Source organism: Primulina eburnea, chromosome 5, assembly GCF_022965805.1.
Source record: "Primulina eburnea isolate SZY01 chromosome 5, ASM2296580v1, whole genome shotgun sequence".
NCBI classification, from domain to species: domain Eukaryota; kingdom Viridiplantae; phylum Streptophyta; class Magnoliopsida; order Lamiales; family Gesneriaceae; genus Primulina; species Primulina eburnea.
In genome coordinates this window covers 12194401-12206560 of record NC_133105.1, presented here as the reverse complement: position 1 = coordinate 12206560, position 12160 = coordinate 12194401, and the positions used below count along the sequence as shown (strand labels likewise).

The following is a 12160-nucleotide window of genomic DNA, read 5'->3' as shown; positions in this document are numbered from 1 at the left end:
AGCATGTTCATGCTATTACGTTCAAGTTTCAAGTATGTAAGTCCTAATTTAAAGATGCATGCGGTTTTATTATGTAGTACTTGCTATCTCAAATTTATACATGTTGACTCTTTAGACTCACTAGACTTGATCGATGTAGGTGAGGATGATCTTGAGGAGACAAGGGGTGGGGACCAATGAGCCGGCTTGGACTGCGCAGGAGGCAAAACCCGAGGACCGCCCATGTTTTAAGATTTTATACATAACGATTTTTAATACTCTGATTTATGAAGTGTTTTACGATGTTTAAACGATTATTAATTTTGGCAAACTTGGTGTTGGTTGTTTTTATTGCAAATGTTTTTAGACGAGCACGTTATTTTAATGCAAATTTGAAAGTTTATTTTGTATTTAAGAAAAATTTTATTTTTCCGCAAATTTAAAATAGTTTAAAAGTATGGTACGTTACAAAGACGATATCAGAAGATCAAATATCTGCTATAAATAGTATGCTGCTTTTCTGTATATTGAGCTTGAGAATAAAGAGTAGTTCTTGATTGCTCAAAACAGCGTTGGAATGATAGACAGAGAACGTGTTCCTTGTTAATAGTAATCGTTGTTTTCTCTATTGGATTGATCCTTTAATATATAGAAACATTGACTCCAACGTCTATAAACAAAACGGCTTCTTTGACTCTGAGTGAATCAGGTCTTGCAGAAAGCTTCATAATAATCAGTCTTTGTTTTATACCAAAACTAGTAAAGCGTGTTAAATGTCTCCGTACTACATAAAATGCACAAATAATATAAGCGAGAAGGTAAATACCCAAATAGCATGGTACAAATTTCATTTACGCAATTCACATCATCCATGTTTACACCAAGTAATGTTCTAAAAGTAAATGATAGAATATGAACTTCTTGGCTGTAAAAAACCAAAGGAAAAAATAGAAGAGGAAGAATGTTGTCGAAGATCATGTTTTTTGAAGGATCGAGTGTGATAGTACCTTCGAAGGCATTTCAAACACTACATTCTCTAATGAGCTGCAATAGCTCGTGTTCTAAGAATATTAACATCGATGAATTAAATCGAGTTTGGTTTAAAAACCAAGCGGAAGAAACTCGAAGTAATCCTTCGTGAAGAATACTGATATATTAGAAAACATTTTAACTTATGTAAACTGACTAACTGAAAGAAGACATATTAGTTTTTGCATTCTTCAGTTCAGTTATGGTGACAACTGAACTGACGAATACTCCAACTGATCAAAAAAGTTTGAAAACAATAGTTAATCAATTAAATACATAAGATATGTTTATGAATGTTCGAAGACTTCAAGTGCTCCTACGTCACCCCTTCTACCTCCACGGGTAGGTTCTATTAGAAGACTTTGATTTATACAAATGCTTTGTACAAACCCACTCAGTTAGGACTTACACTACTGCCTAAACCAAACTCCTAGCTACGACTGAAGGCAGCACCTTTCAACCAACATTTCTTTAACGTCTATGTGTCAAAGACTACATACACAATTTTAACGTATTTGTGCAAGACTGTCTTTGAGCGGTTTTGAGAGAGAATGTATATGTGAGAATTGAACAAGGATGTTCTCACATACAGAGGGAAATTAGCTTCTATTCTAAGTTGATACAACGATGAAAAGTTCCCTCTGGGCTTAAGTGCTTCTTGAAGCTAATATACAACTGAGCGTGCCCTTCTGCTTATTCTTCTCAACTCCTTTTACTCTCGTGTGTTATTCACTCTACTTGAGTTTTCACCGATCTTCTCTTTATATAGGCAGGAAATGCTGATCGTACAGTGAGACTCATTTATTGTATCAGTTGCATTTGAATCGGCTTCTTGGACTTTGTGTCTCGTCTTTTTGACTGCCCTTCTGAAGTGTTTTGTCTTTAATGCTCTGATGCAACGTCCATTATTGTCCTTTGACTGGACACTGAATTTGTACCTTCTCGCATGGCTGGAATCCACTTCGAAAGCTTTTCTTGATCTGCAACTGAAATATTCCGACTGATATTTTGAACTCGTCAACTGAACTGATCTTCAGTTGGGCTAGTGAAATCAGTTGTCTCGTCAGTTGAACTGATTTCAGACCTTCAGTTGAACTGATCAGTTAGGCTCTTCGTCAGTTGGACACATCATCGGCTGGCCAGGCTTTTGAAGTCTTCCTGCTGAATCACCTATCAGTTTGGGCAATCAACTGAACTGCTTGTTTGAAGAACTAGTTAGACTGATTTAGTTTCGGCAATCAGTTGGTTTAATCATTTGGCATCTCCGATAGCTTCAGTTGCGGCTTCGTAAACTGATTAGTTCAGTTTTAGCTGTCTGCGCACTAAGGTAGATTATTAGCAACAAAATAATAAGTTCTGCTAACATCAAAATCAAGATTGCGAACTTGTAAAGTTCCAACATTTTTCAGAAAGGTAAAATATGCTGACTGGATTTTCGTCTAGGTTTGGTTGGAAAAGAGACCCAAAAATAAAAGAACTCGAAACATGGCCTCTTTAAACAATTAGAGAATATCAAAACCTGATGGTCGAATAGTGTCCAAAAATTCTCGTGCATATTTGTATTTTTGAAGGTGAGTAATAGAAATCACATAGGTTGAACTAATCGAAAACTATATTATATATTATTATATAACATTTAACACTCTCTTTATTTAAGGAAACTAAAAAAAAAAAAAAACCACGAACACATCACTCAAGTCCCCGACCAAGTTTCTTCATTTCATTGAGTGAAATGTTGGCTCTTTCTTCATAAATAACATTAAAAAAATAGAAACCGTAATCGACGAAATCTTTATTGTAAGATTGAGTGGATGTATTGTTTAAACTATACAACAACTGATCATTACGTTATTATCGTAGTTATTGTTTTTACACAATCCACCTCCTATTAACTTCAATATTTTGTAACTCATGAGAATCAAATACATTACCTTAACTATGATATTGGGCGCTTGCTAATTTACAAAAAGTTATAGTTTGTGCTAACAGTATAAAAGAAATATTTTAAATCGTACAACATTCTAAGCATCATATTTTTATTCGCACTCCGACATAAATTATTATTGTTCCCAACATCCAAAAAAATTATGACCATCACTGAAAGAATATTCGCACACAAATTGTGCATAGAAATACTAGTTTTAAACTAAAGAAGGTTGATGCATGTTTTGGACGATCGATATAACGATAATGTGTATGCAATATTTTTAATTTATTCTTTGATTTTTAGGAATCGGAACCAAACTGTAAAACCTCACTTCCGATTTTATATTTAGAACTAAAATAGTTTATGTTGATGTATCGTTTTTATGCACCTAAGACACAGCGAAAAATTAATTTTTTTGTAATTCGACAATCAAATCATGATTTGGGTGTTGTATGATTCAAATCCATTCATAGGGTTTGACTCCAACTATTCCGGATTTTAAACGAAGATTACTCTTCTTATATCTCCCTATGAACAATCAACTGCATCAAACGTTGTTCTTCAATCTCCTAATTGAGTCCAAGATTGATTGTTTTTATTCCTCTTCTAATTTACATTAGAAAACTAAAAGAAATTGTGAGTTGAGATTCACGACCAGAAAGAGGAAATATTCCGATTATGTCACGGAGGCATCACGACAGGGCAGCGGCGATACAAGACGATGCTCAGTGAAGTCGTGGAGGTGCTTGGCCTTGACTTGTCCAACAAAAGACGAGGCTGAGTTTTGTGTCCTAGAGGAGAGAGAAAATGTCTAGCATTTAAATTTGACAATGCATTGTTATATTTATAATTTTCATGAATTAAGTTAGAGTCCTGATTCTAAGTTTTTACCTTGTTAAAAATCTCACTTGGATTTTTACTTGGTTAAAACCTTCACTAGTAGTTTTTACCTTGTCAAAACCTCTACTAGGTTTTAGTCTAACTGGGACTCCTACTAGTTATATTTGTATTAGGATTCTTCAATCCTATTAATCAAATAATCCATGATAGTGGTTTTATCGTAATCCAATCTACGATCAGACATAAACAATGTGACAAGGGTACAAAACTCGTTATTATGAAAAAAAAAATGAAAATTTTTAAGATCAAAATTTCCACTGTATTATTTTGGAAGTTGTCTGTTTTGAAACTCCTTCACTTAATTAAGCAGTACATTCTCATAAAAAAAATAAGTATTTAAACTAACTTCCATAACTTCCAAAACTTCCAAATATGAATCAACTTATAAAGATCTTTATAAGCTATCTATTTGATCTATTGAATTTTAATATATCAACATGAACACAAAAATCAATACTTATGTGACTCTCAATAATTCAGGAATAACTCATGAGATTCGAGATGACATTTATCTCTTATACTTGCTTATCCATGTTAGCTTCATTCTGTGCATTAACCTCTTGATCACAAGAATTTCATAACTTAGTTCTTATTGCACCCATCAGATCATTATAATAACATCTAGTAGCATCATCTCATGATTTCTTATGTATAACTCAAAGTATCCCGAAGAACCAGTAAGTTATGGTTAGTATACAATACGACCACTTTAACTCATATATCCTGATCAAATGTGTACCATTGATATATCTAGAGTTGTATATGAATTTGAAAACGATATGATATAACTTTAAGTAATCATAGTGGCATCATATGTGCAATTATGGAAAAAAATTCATAGAGTACAACTCATACTCTGGCCAGATATTCATTACACTATTAACTCATCAAATCACATAAGATATCTACATCATCAAATCACATAAGATATCTACACCCGTAGGTAAGCAGTGAATCCCCGACTATACTGAATCGGCTCCTACGTATGTTGACACTCAATCTCACCACCTGATGACCCTCGAAAAGTAAGTAAACAAGTTAAAATGCAGCATTAGTATGTAAAGCCTCTATGTTGTCCTGAATCAAGGACTAATGATTTACAATAATAATCACAGACTAATCAACTCAATAAATGATAACCACTTGAAAAGTTCGAGAGAAGGTTGTTCAGTAACTCATCACATATCACTCGTCTATATGATTGGACATCTCAATGCACATACTAATGAAATATGGCGTTTTAACATCATATGTGATAGTCTCGAGCTCGAGCGAGCTTTATCCTTATTTTAGACTGTTGAATCAACTAGGAACAAGTTTAAAATATACGGTAACAAAAATGTGTTTCATGATGAGTTGACGTGTAAGACCCCATTATAGCACAATATATATATACACGCTAACCCAAATAAATTAAATATTATAATTTATTAAAATGTAAAATATTATTAAATAAAAATTATTTATTTAACAAGAATTAATAAAACTCCAAAAACAAGTTAAACTTACTATGCTTCGAATTTGATTTTCTAGATATGGTTAAGATTTTGATTGCGATTCCAAGAAAATCCTGGTCGGCTCTATTTGAACCGTCAAGTTGAAAGGAGAATAGAGATCTATTCATTTTTTATATGTAAAGTTTTTCGAAAGAAATTTTATATGTTTTGATGCATCTTGTTCTGTGGCTAGAGGCGATGCGTTTCAGTTTCAATCTGTGCGGCCGGCCGTTAGAAAGGAAACACCATCACCCTCCACCTTGACACCATACCGGACAATCTACCCTCCACAAGATGAAAAACAAGAAGAAAACGACAATCGCAAAGACCAAGCTTCCCACCCAAAAATGCACAACTAAAGTCAAACTAGGATCGCAGCCCACCAGCACCAAAACGCCCTCAATGTTCAGATCTCCAGTTTTATTGGAGAAGTGCCCATTACTTTTAGCTCCGGATTTCTACCAAGTTGACGCCCTTGACCTCGCGCCACGGTTGCTTGGCAAGCACCTCAAGAAAGACGATGTTGTTCTTCAGATTACTGAGGTATTGTTTATTATTCCATCTGATGTTTAGTTTTGTTTCTTTTACTCAAATATATCGCGTCTTCTGTGTTTTGAAAAAGGTTGAAGCTTACAGGCCAAATGACTCAGCTTGCCATGGTAGATTTGGCATTACTGCTAGGACAGCTCCTGTTGTAAGTTTTGCGTTGCTTCAAATTTATCGTCTTTTATTTGATTAGAGAATGGGTGGCTCGTTGAATATGGTTTTGATGAGATGAAAACAGAGAGCCTTGGATGTCTTTGGTTTTTTCTCAAATGACTATTGATATTTTTGCATAATATTTCAACCTTTTCAGGTGAAGTCTAAATTATCTGTATATGACGTTAAGAAGTGTTCTGTATTCTGAGTTTAGAGTTTGAATTCTGGGTTAATGGCAACTGATTTGTCTAATATAAGTAATAGATTATAGGACTTCGATGCAACAAGAACTTGTCTACTATAAAAAGGCACCGTTTGGTGCGATAGACAAGGCTACATGTACTTGTTTCATCACGCGTTTGACACAAACTCTATGATTATTTGATTTTAAAATGATTCATTTATCCATTTTTTTCAATTTATTTTCATCTCCTATATCCTCGCATCCCATGAGCCAAAGGGTGAGAAATCGGTGACTCTTCACTGCTATGGACATTTCATTGTGCTTATCTTCTGACAATATGATTTCTTAACAACAGGTGGAAAAGAATTATCCTTGACTACTTTGCTGAAGACTTTAAATCTTTAATTTTTTTTCTGTAAATTGAGGAATTTGTTTCGTGCAATAGATTGAGATTCATTTGGGTACGTGCATGATATCTATGTGATATAGGATACGTGTAACAAAAAATATTCAAATGTTCATAATGATACCAAGCTTTATCCAACTTCCTTCCATTTTTGTGTATGCGATGTCTTTGTGCATGCATGATTGCATGACACATTAATAAACCGTGACAAACACAATTTCAGGTGTATGCCGCTGTCTTTCAACTATCATTTTTTTTATCATTGTAAGAAAGCTTTCGTGGTATTTTAACTGAAATAGGCAAACAGTTTGAAAGAGAATCTGGCTAGAGCTGTGTCTGGTACATCATTGAATAGAAACGATTATTTTCTGATGTATGAAAATAGCCTCACTTGCATACCATACATCAAGTGTCATGTTTTTCCACCGACTTCTTAATTTCTCATCAACAGTTTGGAGCAGGAGGGCATGCGTATATATACCTTTGCTATGGTATGCATAACATGCTCAATGTGGTGGCTGACAAGGAAGGAAATGGTGCAGCAGTACTCATTCGTGCCTGTGCTCCAGTCTGTGGTATGAATGATTACATATGTTCGATGAAATAATGTTGTAGCAACTTTATAACTTGATTCTGTAGGTGGAGAAAAACGTATGGCCATTCTAGAAACCAAATGAAGGAAATTTATATCTTATGTCCGAGTATGATACTAGGAAGCCCTCTCTTTTTATGGTATCAATTTGATGTTCGGTTTACTGTTTAATACAATACACTTGTTTCCATGCTAAAGGTTCTTGTATTAGCACAATATTGATTTGCTTGTCCTTTTCAAAATATTACAATTCTTTTTTTTTTGGATTGAAAAATATGATATTGGCTAGCTATTTGTATATTCTTTATTCTTATCAATGTGAAGTCGATTTTACATGATTCTCATCTAGTCCACATGATGTTTAATTCTTTCGGAAAAAGTATTGTATAACATTAAATTGCATGTTTTTTGAAGTAGTAGCAAACTTACAGTTTCACTTGTCATTTTCTCAAGGACTGGAAACCATTACGCAGCGCCGTGGTTTAAAGACTGAGAAGCCCGTACTTCTGACAGGCCCTGGAAAAGTGAGTGGTTGGTTCTCTAATTCAGAGTTTGTCTGGACTCTGAAGGTTTATTATCTAATGTGTCTCTCTTTGTTTATCTAGGTCGGTCAGGCGTTAGGATTATCACCGGAGTGGTCTAGTCATCCTCTCTTCACTCCAGGTATGTAGTGGTAATTGCTTTGAAAAGTAATACACATGAGACGAATTTTGAATGATTTAAAAGAGCATGACATATATAGGTGGTTTAGAGCTCTTGGATGGACCAGATCCAGAAAAGATAGTCGTTGGTCCGAGAGTTGGGATTGATTATGCTTTACCCGAGCATGTCAGTGCACCATGGAGATTTGCAATAGCTGGTACTCAATGGATAAGTGCACCTAAAAACACTCTTAGACCTATGACATGATGAAAGAGAAGGGAGAAAATCCTTTTTGATGTTTGTGTGACTGACTTTACTTTGAATGAAGGCCTTATTGAAAATTCTCTTTCTATTTGAAGAACTTGTACGTTGTCTTACAGTGTCTAACGATGGTAAGTGACGTCGAATTTAACATCTCTTAGCTTGTTCATAGCAATCTTTGATCGACACAAATGATTCATTTCTTACCAAGAAAAAACCAATGGAAGAAATGCAAATCTATCGGATGTAAATAGGAAGCATATTTTTGGATCTTTATGGAATTGTTTAAGTTCTTAAGTCGTTAATCATGTCATAATGGTAGGATTTTTTTCACTGAATATCACAGCACATGGAAAAAAACACGACGATTTACATCGGGTTGGGTATTGATAAAAAATAATACCCCATCGAGTTAGCCTCTGGGGAGGGTAGACTTGGATCAAATTAAATCGAACATCACACAAACCGGCTATCATCGCATCAATTAAAGCATTGAAAGCACATCGAAAAAACTATGATCACCACATTTGTATTTTGTTTTGTTCTCCTGCAGTTGAAAGGTTTTTAACTATAGCATTTTAAAGTTAAGAACAGAAGTGGCACCGGAATCCATGGGCTTAAATTTAAGTACTAATATCAATGACGTTAATCTCAACATAATTAAAATATGAAATAGAAAGCCATAATGATTTTCAGTAGCATGATCAATACAGATCAAGGAGACTGCAGATAGTGGGAAATTCATGAACAACCTAGGCTACAGAGCTGGAGCAAGCAAATGGAACTCAATGCCAGTCTCAACTCAACTGAATTTATTTTAAAAAAAATGGGAAAAAAAAACTATGAGGTGTATAGACACAGAGACCTACATCATTAGAACCACGAATCCTGTAAAAAATGCCCAAGACACCTGTGACAACTTTGAAGAAGAAGAGGAAGCTATCTGAATGGTAAAATTGCAGTTGGCCTGAGATATATTTTGATCTGTCACCGTAGCTAGGCCCTGAAAATAACAGGCCGAGTCTTCTTGATTTTTGACCTGGAAATACATATTGAACGCATATGAAGCATTCCCATTAGCATCCAATCCATTGCAGGAAGAACCATATCCAAGGGTAGTGCAGTCTGACCATGAACATGCAAAATTTATGTTCTCACCAAGTTTACCCAAATCATTGGCATCTGGCCGAAGCATGCACCATTTGTGAGGAAGATAATCTACATTTTGAGCACCCACAAGATACTTGTCTTGTAGCTGCCCTGACAAATCCATAGGAAACTTAGGTTGCCCATCGTACCTAAAGATTCCCCAATGGCGCTCAAAATTACCTGGAGCTACACTTTTCATATCCTCGTCAATAAGGCCAAACAAATAGACCTCAATATAACCAGGCCGAAGAGGGGTTCCTTTATTAGCAGCAAGTCTTGGTAAAAGCCCTCTATAAAACCTCAAAGCCAAATTTTCGTTTGCATTCCTGTCTCCGTTGGTTGGCCACCCCACCTCCCCAACAATAATGGTCATATCACCATATCCCAGAGCTTTGAGGGAAGAAACCAAGGTGTCAAAGTTGGCATCAAAGACATTGGTGTAGGGAATTCCTTTATCATCAATGGGATTGGCCACCCCATCGAAGAAGGCGTAATCAACGGGAAAATGTTCGTTGGCATAAAGACTCAAGAAAGGATATATATTTACAGTGAATGGCGCCTTATTTTGGTTTAAGAACTGAACAATCTGGGTCATTTGACCAATGATATCTGTCCGAAATCTTCCAGCAGATGGGAAAGGTTGATCAACCGGTGAACCATAAACATCAGCATTCAACGGCACAGTTGCTTTTATGGCATCCCCAAATCCAGCTTCACTTAGAGCATTCTGAATATTCTGGAGAGCTGGGAAGGTTGTGTTCAGAAATGAGTTGTTATATGATGTTAGGAAAGGCTCGTTGCCTACAGCCACGTATCTGTTTAATGTCAAAGAAGCAACAACTTACAATGGCAGCAAAACTATAAACTCTGCTAAAATCTAATTCAGACTAATTGTATTGAGAGAAAACTGTCGTAAGAAAATTGCAGATGCAGAGTTTTAAAGAGAAGAAACAAGATAAGGAACCTATCATCGATTCCAATAATCGACTCACGTTTAAAGGTCTAGAAAGTCAGAAGTTTTATATTTGTATACTCTTCTAAAATGATGGATTTCCTAAGATAATAATACATGGAGGCCTTCGTTTTCCAACAAAAATCCTCCCTAATTCTCCAACACTAAAGAAAATTTTACCAAATCCATAATTTATTAACTTTATGCTAATGAGTTACCTAAATAAAAGATCCGCATGAGAATCAATGACAAGGAATAGATGGCTAAACACTTGTTACATATAATTCACTTGTCAGTATAGAAATATCCAATGACTACACTCATGCTTAAGATTTCTAACGAGTCATTATGGCTAGACCCTGACACATAAATGTAATGAATGAATTCACTTGAATCCTTCCTATACTTTTTAACCCTCTCTACACATAGTCATAGATGTATGTCTATGCATTGCATAAACGTGCTTAGTTTGGAATTCGATATAATGGATCATTTTAGAGAACATTCAAAACAAAACTCAGATAACACATGGACCAAATCATAGATAACTCAAACATATAGGTCAAAATACTAATACAACATCCATACTTGCAGAGCGTAAGGTGATCTACTAATCTTATTTTGAATAGCTTATAAGCCATTATATCTTACAAACTGTTTATGAGCTAATATGCTAGCTGTAAAGCCTTATTTTAAAAATAAGCTATAATAAACAGGAATTGAACTACCCATATGCTATTCGCATAACAATCTGCATACAACACTGGTAAAATGCAGTATTGATAAAATACCAATGAATTCCAGTAGACAAGGTAGTCAACTCAGAAGCATCGGATTGATGGTTAGTTTGTAACTGGTAAACACCTCAAAGTATTCAGTAAAAAAAAAAAAATTAGTGGGAGAAAAACTTTAGATGGGAAAATCCAAAGATAGATTCTGAAAGCAGCAAATGGCATGGCAATCAATTACCCAGAAAGTTAACCACTTGAACTTGGTTTTGATAAACAGAGGACATGGAAATATGAAAAGTAAGGTGAACTGAAAGGATGCAAAATAGAAAGAAAAATCTAACTTGATATTGACCCCGCCCTTGAAATTGTAGCGCGTTATATTGCGTTTGACCCATTCTTTAGCTCGATCATAGCTGCCCATTGCAGCAAGCTGATCATTGGGGATGGCAACCATGACTTCTATGTCTGTACCAGCCAAGGCACTCATGGTGGACAGATCTGTATCAAACAGTTTCGCCTTGTTTATCCCATTGTCTTGAAGTATTTGCACCACCACCTTGGGAGGCAACTTGTGAGATGCCATTGTTCCCCAGTTCACACCAAGGCCTTCCACAACAAACCCATCATTCAAAACTCCCCAAACCAAAAATAAATAAAAGAAAAAACAAGATCTTGACATGGTTTTTCTTTTTATAGATAAAAACCTAATAGAAGAATTTTCTACCAGCCAAAATGGTATCTTGATTTAAAATTATCTGAACCTAAGATAGGAAAAAGAACCCCCAAAAACTGCACGCTAGGGAGAGAATACGATAAAGCACTGAAAGTTTTCTTTCCTGGAACTAAAACTAGGATAACAAAAACAAGAAAGGAAGCATCTACGACAACGAATTTAGCGATATGGAAGACTGCAACGTACGTGTGGACCCAGTTGTGTGAACTGTCGAATGAGTGATGAGTCGACAGAACGTGGGGCCCATGAAATTGGTGGGGGAAAAAGGATTTTGAATTTTTGAATATAAATGGCAACTGAGGGGATGCACATTATATTCACTCGCGGTTGCTGTCATAGTATTCACTCGCGTGTGTAATGAGCACATGAGGGAAATATGTTACATTTCGAACAATACATAAATACAAGTACATCGACGCACGTGATGCGTGATTGTATAATATTTTTTATAATTTATTTGATTTATATTTTAATGAGGAT

General features: G+C 35.4%; 2 protein-coding genes across 2 annotated transcripts; one reads left to right on the top strand and one right to left on the bottom strand.

Moving 5' to 3' along the window:
• Positions 1–5367: 5367 nt before the first annotated feature.
• Positions 5368–8268, top strand: LOC140833021 (DNA-3-methyladenine glycosylase). The gene is made up of 6 exons (XM_073197389.1): positions 5368–5874; positions 5954–6025; positions 7072–7195; positions 7666–7736; positions 7818–7875; positions 7955–8268. Exons 1-6 carry the CDS (start codon positions 5626–5628, stop codon positions 8119–8121), a joined length of 741 nt encoding a protein of 246 aa, XP_073053490.1. The 5' UTR covers positions 5368–5625; the 3' UTR covers positions 8122–8268.
• A 469-nt stretch (positions 8269–8737) lies between these two features.
• Positions 8738–11815, bottom strand: LOC140833020 (glucan endo-1,3-beta-glucosidase 8-like). Its single transcript, XM_073197388.1, has 2 exons — positions 11289–11815; positions 8738–10079 (listed from the first exon to the last, which is right to left on the bottom strand). The coding sequence occupies exons 1-2, from the start codon at positions 11624–11626 to the stop codon at positions 8981–8983; spliced, it is 1437 nt and encodes a 478-aa protein (XP_073053489.1). The 5' UTR covers positions 11627–11815; the 3' UTR covers positions 8738–8980.
• Positions 11816–12160: the final 345 nt, after the last annotated feature.

Coding starts and splice junctions, on each gene's coding strand:
- LOC140833021 (XM_073197389.1), top strand. CDS start 5,626: ATGAAAAACAAGAAGAAAACGACAATCGCAAAGACCAAGCTTCCCACC. Junction 5,875..5,953: donor TTGTTCTTCAGATTACTGAG/GTATTGTTTATT, acceptor GTTTTGAAAAAG/GTTGAAGCTTACAGGCCAAA. Junction 6,026..7,071: donor CTGCTAGGACAGCTCCTGTT/GTAAGTTTTGCG, acceptor TCTCATCAACAG/TTTGGAGCAGGAGGGCATGC.
- LOC140833020 (XM_073197388.1), bottom strand. CDS start 11,626: ATGTCAAGATCTTGTTTTTTCTTTTATTTATTTTTGGTTTGGGGAGTT. Junction 10,080..11,288: donor AAGGGCGGGGTCAATATCAA/GTTAGATTTTTC, acceptor GACATTAAACAG/ATACGTGGCTGTAGGCAACG.